The sequence below is a fragment of the Camelus dromedarius genome, chromosome 7, assembly GCF_036321535.1.
Source record: "Camelus dromedarius isolate mCamDro1 chromosome 7, mCamDro1.pat, whole genome shotgun sequence".
NCBI lineage: Eukaryota > Metazoa > Chordata > Mammalia > Artiodactyla > Camelidae > Camelus > Camelus dromedarius.
The window spans coordinates 11,022,684-11,028,948 of record NC_087442.1 but is presented as its reverse complement, the minus strand read 5'-3'; the positions used below and the strand labels follow the sequence as shown (position 1 = coordinate 11,028,948).

The following is a 6,265-nucleotide window of genomic DNA, read 5'->3' as shown; positions in this document are numbered from 1 at the left end:
ATCAGATCTCCCAGAATTCCCGCCTTTCCTCCCTTGAGCTTAAGGAGCCCCATCCCTGCCTCACTAGGATTTTTGTCTTGGATTTGTTCAGTTGTGCTGCCCAGGAAGCAGGTGAGGTCTGGGAACACCAGGCGAATTTCTTCCCTGGAATTGGCACTCACTCCTCAATTTCTAGCATTTTGTATGTAGCCCAATAGGCTCTGTCTCCAGCCACACAGTGGCCACCCACCCTGAATGCTGCTGTCACTCAGAATGCTGAACCCCGGTCACACGGATGGGACAAGCAGTGACACCTCAGTGTGAAGAAACGTCCCATCATGGAATGATTAAATGATCAGTAATAGAGAATTTACAGGGGAAACATGGTTCTGGAACTCTCCATCTAGGGGTCTGAAGTTGATAGCCTTGGCATGTAAGCCCTTGGTTTTGGAGACTCAGCAGAATATCTCTGAGAACCTGACTATGCTATTTCCACCTCCCTGACACACATTTCCTTGTTTTGTTGTTTATACCAACTCTCAGGGCCTTCTCCAATCCTCCAGCTCTTTCTACGTCATCACTCAGACAATGAAAGGAAGTGTTTCATAACTAATGTTGCACTGTTTAAAAAAAAAAAGAAAAAGAGTCTCAAACAACAAGGCAACAAGGTCCTACTGTATAGCACAGGGAACTAAATTCAATATCTTATAATAGCCTATAATGAACAAGAATATGGAAAGGAATATATGTATATAGCTGAATCACTATGCTGTGCACCGGAAATTAACACCACATTGTAAACCAACTATACTTGAAGAAAAAAAAGCCAGATACTAACCACTGAAATTCAATTATAAGTTATGCTAGAGATTTAAGGGGTTCCTTTGTTTTGGGTTTTGTTTATTTGTTTTGTTTTTTTTTTAAGATTCTGGAAGATCTGTTCAATTCTGTATTTATTATCACTACATCCATCCCATTATTTTCAGGGATAAGGAAGTTCTCCACCTTCTCTCCTTCTTAGGTAAGATATAAGATGTTACACTGATGACCTTGAAGTACCAGCTTTGGTCATCACAATGAATCATGAAGATTAATGAATGCAAAGAAGAAACTTGTCTTTGACCTTCAGACGGAACAAAAGCTTCCAACTCAAATCTACACTCAGGGCATCATTTTATCCCCTTACCTTGAAGTGTGTCAGTCAGGTCAGTGTGCTTCTAGGTTAAATCTGTGGCAGTTCCCCAACTTTCACCTTGTCTAAGTTCATGCGAGCAGGAGACAAGAGAACCTGGTGAAAGAGATGTTTCCAGAGAGAAGGGTGATTACAGGTAACACAAAGGGGTCGTTAGCCGATATCTCAAAGTTGCGTTGCCTTTGACACATCTAAGTAGAAACATCCAGCAGAGAGCTAGAAGTTGGAGATGGGAGATCCAATCGCGCAAGGCCCTGGAGCGATGCGTGAGGACACTTGGGTGAACTCACACTCAGTTGATGAATATGTTCAACAAACTTCTAGGTACGTTTCAGTTAATAACATCTGGTTTCTAAGACTGTGGGCATCTGCAGAGACAGTGACGTCACCATGGGAACTGCCAATGAGGACACGGTCCACCCGTCCTCCTCTGCTCCTGCTCACAAGGACCCTGAGCTGCTGGACCTCCCATCGCTGCCCTGACCCTGCCATGGGCACCAGGCTCCTCTGCTGGGCGACCCTCTGTCTCTTGGGGGCAGGTGAGTCCTGAGAACACCAAGCTCTCTGCATTTTATCTTTCCAGTGATTATTTCAACTACCTCCTTCTCCCATTTTCAAATTCTGTGTTCCCCCGACAACAGAACTCACAGAAGGTGGAGTCGCCCAGTCCCCCAGACATAAGATCACAGAGGAAAGACAGGCTGTGGCTTTGTGGTGTGATCCTATTTCTGGCCACAGTTTCCTTTACTGGTACCGGCAGACCTTGGAACAGGACCTGGAGCTACTGATTCTCTTTGAGGAAACGGCAGGAATAAATGTTTTACAGTCACCTAAGAATCGATTTTCTGCAGAGAGGCCCAGCGGAGCAAACTCCACTCTCAAGATCCAGTCTGCAGAGCTCGGGGACTCGGCTGTGTATTTGTGTGCCAGCAGCTTAGCCATAGCTTTGCAGACACCCCTCCTTCCTGTGCACAAACCTCATGATCCTCCCTCTCTCTGGAGCTCACGGCAGCTCGAGACAGAGGCCACCCCTTACTCCTCATCACGCAAGGAGAAGAGGTTGCAGAGACCATCTATGACACATCCACAGGGAGGACACGTATGATTTCTTGAAACACGAGGGCTGACATTGTTGTTTGAAAATAATCATGACTCAGGAATTAGAAGCACTTCGTGGTGGCAACTCAAGAATCCCAAACTGAAAGTACTTGTCACAGACTCAGCCCTTGGGGACCAGTGATGGCTGTTTTCCTATGAGAATACTCAGTCACAAATCACATACAGCAAGCTTTAATGATACAGATGGTGATGCTATGAGCATAGCAGCCGTGGCTGTCCCGCTACAGTTTTTTTTTTTTTTTTTTTTTACCAACTTAATGATTCAAGTTGATATCCTTCATCTCTGGCTTCTCTGCTTTTACTTAGGAGGTTTTCTGCATCAAAGTCTCTACAGAGAATATGTGTTTGGAAAGCATTTTCCCCCCTGTTTTTATGGAAATGTGTTGATAATAATGATGTTGTTGATGGTGACAATCATTTCAGTTATTTTATTCACCCCTTTTCCAACTTCAAAGAAATACACCCAAATAGATATCCAGGCCACCAGTCTCCAATCATAGCTCGAAACGATTTCTTACTCCAGAGTGGTCTAACTCTTCGATGTAACCAACACAGTTCAACGCTATACACAGGCTTGAGCCAGCCCGTTCAGAGGTTGTTGGGAACATGTCCAGCTGTCTGTCTTAGTCCATTAAAATAGTTTCTTAGTGCTTTAAAATTTTCTTAGCAAGAATGTCTAAGACGATCAATTTCCCTTAATCCAATTGCCCGCTCTGAGAATACATTCTTTGTATGGAGGTACGTATCCTCTTAACTTCTGCCTGGATTCTCTCAGATAATTCTAGAAGTCGTTCTGAGGCACTGGTTGGAACTGTTTGGAAAGCAGCTTACTGAGATCCTCCCGGAGGCATGGTCACTGCCCCTCAGCCTCTGCTGGTGTCACTTTTCTCCTGACTCAACCGAGACTGCAGTCAGAATAGACATCCATTCACCCAACGCACATTCCCTCAACTCCTCTGCCCACGTCTCCTTCCAACTCATTTGTCTGATAAAACCTCGTCATTGATGAGCACAGCTCTCCACCAGCTCATCATCCACCATGCCAGAATTTTTATTTGGTTCTTTTTCCGATCTCCTATGTCACTAGTTCTCTCATAACATTTTCTAAGAGTATCTTTTACCTCTTTAAACATAGGAGACAGAGTTGTTGTCGAGTCTGATCATTTTCACATCTGAGATCTTGAGGGTCTGTTTTTGTTGATTTTCTTTCTGTGCTGCTTCTCAGTCATGATGTTTGTGTTTTTATGGTGTTTGCATTTTTCCTGAGAACCTGGTTATCTTTGACTTTGTGCCAGACACTAGATTTGTAGAAATTATTTTGGTCTAGGTTGGACAGATCATCCTCCAGAGAGAATTTTATCTGCTTCTGCCAAGTGCATGGGGGTGTAAACAGTTTGGTGCTACCTGACTCAAGGCTTGAGAGGTCCTGGATCACCTAGAGAATAGATTTACTTTTTAACTCATCTTTACATGGAGTTTGTCAATGTCCCACATTTGGTACATTCTGGTCTTTGACTTTTGTCCCCTTGGCCTGTGAGTCAGTTTCATGAGCACTGAGTCAGGGTAGGCAAACGTTCCTATGGGCAAAGGGACCCCTGTGCTCCCCTCCTTAGATGCTCACCTCTCCAAGATTCCAGCCAAGAGTCCCTCACTATATTTTTAGGACATTAATTAAAGTTTTTGATGTTGTTTTCTTTATGCTTTTTACCCAACTATTTAGATAACTAAGAAGGGTTGAGTTGAGTGCTCTCATCTGTAATTACTGGGATTAAGGTCAAAAGAATTTTATTTGAAATTTTAGTTTAAAACTAATTAATGTTAGATTCCTAGACTGAGATTTCTTTGCTATGTAACTTAAATGGCAGAGATGCTACACTTAAACTTTAATTTCAACCAAAGAATTTTTTTTTAATTTCAAGTTTATTTATAATCAAGTTGAGACATCTATATATTTTTCTCATTTTAATATTGGAGTTAAAAATTTTTTATTTTTACTTTTATTGCATAACCTCCGATGTTCCATTGAACCAGGGAGCAGGATGGGAAATGAAATAGGGAGTGACTATGTAGACTTGGTCAGAGAGCACAGACGGACTTGGAATTTGTTTAATTGCTGCACTGACAGGACACGTGAGTGCTGTTTCTCTGTGAGTGTACCCAAGGGGCCATGGCTGGCACTGGGGAGAATAACTGACATGGGTCTCTCCTTCATCCCTTAAACCCAGTCTCCTAGGACAACACTTCGTTTGACATTCCCCATTTTGGGGGCGTTCCCTAAAGTAATCCTCCTGTTCTAATCTTCTTATTCCTTGCCAGTCTTCTCTGTGGGAAGGGAAATAAATTATTTAATCTCTGTGTCTTACTCAAGTCTCTCTTCATCCTCTTGCCTTCTTCCTGGCTACCTAGATGCTTTGGTGTTTTCTCAACACGCACTAAAATTGGTGGAGAATTTTCTTACACGTACAAGGTCAGCCTGTATTTTGGAGGGGAGAGAAAATGAGTTAAGTTCTGATTAGGATAGTGTTAGCCAGCCTTTTAGGTTTCACATCAGCCCTATTATCTAATGTCATTAAAACTGACATTATCATTGCTACCTATCTGACTCCAATGTCTAACTCTCAGGTGGTTCCATCTTAGGCCATAATAAGACAGTGATACTATTTATTGATTCTCTAACACCAGCAAATCATAATACCCGTATCCCCTGCACTCCATGACAATGCAAAACCCCCCTCCTGTCCTGGCCAGTGAGCACATTTTTGCTGTTTCTGCCCACTGGCCACTAGGGGGCACTGTGGCTTCGTTGTCATCTAGAGTCTGTGTGGTAGTGCTAGAGAGCTCCCTGGAAGGGTAGCTTAAGGGAAACCATAGTGCTGGGTTTAGATCTAGGGAGTTGCAGGTGTCTTGAATAATGGCTGAGAATGAAGGAAATAGAGACCAATCCTCCTTCTTCTGACGTGGCAATGGGTTTTGCTCTGACTTGAGCTCTAAACTGGCTAGGAGTCATAGGTACGCTTGCACAGCGGGTATTCCTCCGAGCTTCCTTAAGACATGGCTGCAGAAGGAACTGGGGTGGTAAGCTTGGGAAAAGCGTTTTGGGTTAGGAAAAACAGAGAAGCAGCTTGAGCATCAGAGCAGCCTAGCAAGCCTGAACCGAACAAGCCCTGACCAACCCACCAGCTCTGTTGTACTTAGAAGGTAGAGCTGGGAGGAATGCAGGTGCTTCCTTGGACCTCATCAGAGGGACCTTGGCCCCAGGGAGCTGACAACCACAGTGACACCACCGGCAAACCCACGTATTCAGCAGGGGCTGGGGTGGACCAGGACAACAGAATTTCTCCCCAACAACTTTTGCTTTTAGCAGGAAGATGCAAAATGTAGTTTTGACTCTGCCATTCACTCCAGACTCCCATGTGTCCCTTGGAAGCAGGTGAGGTCTGGCAGAGATGAGGAGTTCTGGGCCTGGGCTTCCTGTGGCCCGATTTCCAGTTCTTTCTCTGTGACTGTGTATCAGTCTCTCGCCTGCATCTTGTAACCAGATAGTGCAGCTTTCATCCAGAGCCCCAGGGATAATGTAATTTATTATATTTCTATTGCTGTTCTAACAAATTACTGCACATTTTGTGGCTTAAAACAATACAAGTGTATTATCTTACAGTTTTGAAGGTCAGAAGTCCAAATTGGATCTAAGTGGGTTAAAATCAAGGTGTCAGCAGGGCTGTGTTCCTTCTGGAGGCTGGAGGGGAGAGAATCTATTTTCTTGCTTTTTTCAGCTTCTAGAGGCCACCAGGATTTATTGGCTCATGGGCCCTTCTATATTCAAAGCCAATGGTTATCAAGTTTTTTCTCAAGCTGCGTCTCTGTGACTCTGAATCTTGTTCCTCCTTCCACATTATTCAGGGCACTGGTGCTACATGGGGCCTCCCTGGAAAATCCTGGCTAATCTCCCTGTCTTAAGGTCAGCTGAGTAGCAAC

The 6,265-nt window shown here is 43.9% G+C and overlaps 1 gene segment (V, D, J or C); it reads left to right on the top strand.

The window, feature by feature from the left end:
• The first annotated feature begins 1,521 nt into the window (after positions 1-1,521).
• LOC105097344 (T cell receptor beta variable 11-1-like) lies at positions 1,522-2,276 on the top strand. The segment is given in 2 exon segments: positions 1,522-1,710; positions 1,813-2,276. Coding segments are annotated over 2 exon segments (600 nt in total).
• Positions 2,277-6,265: the final 3,989 nt, after the last annotated feature.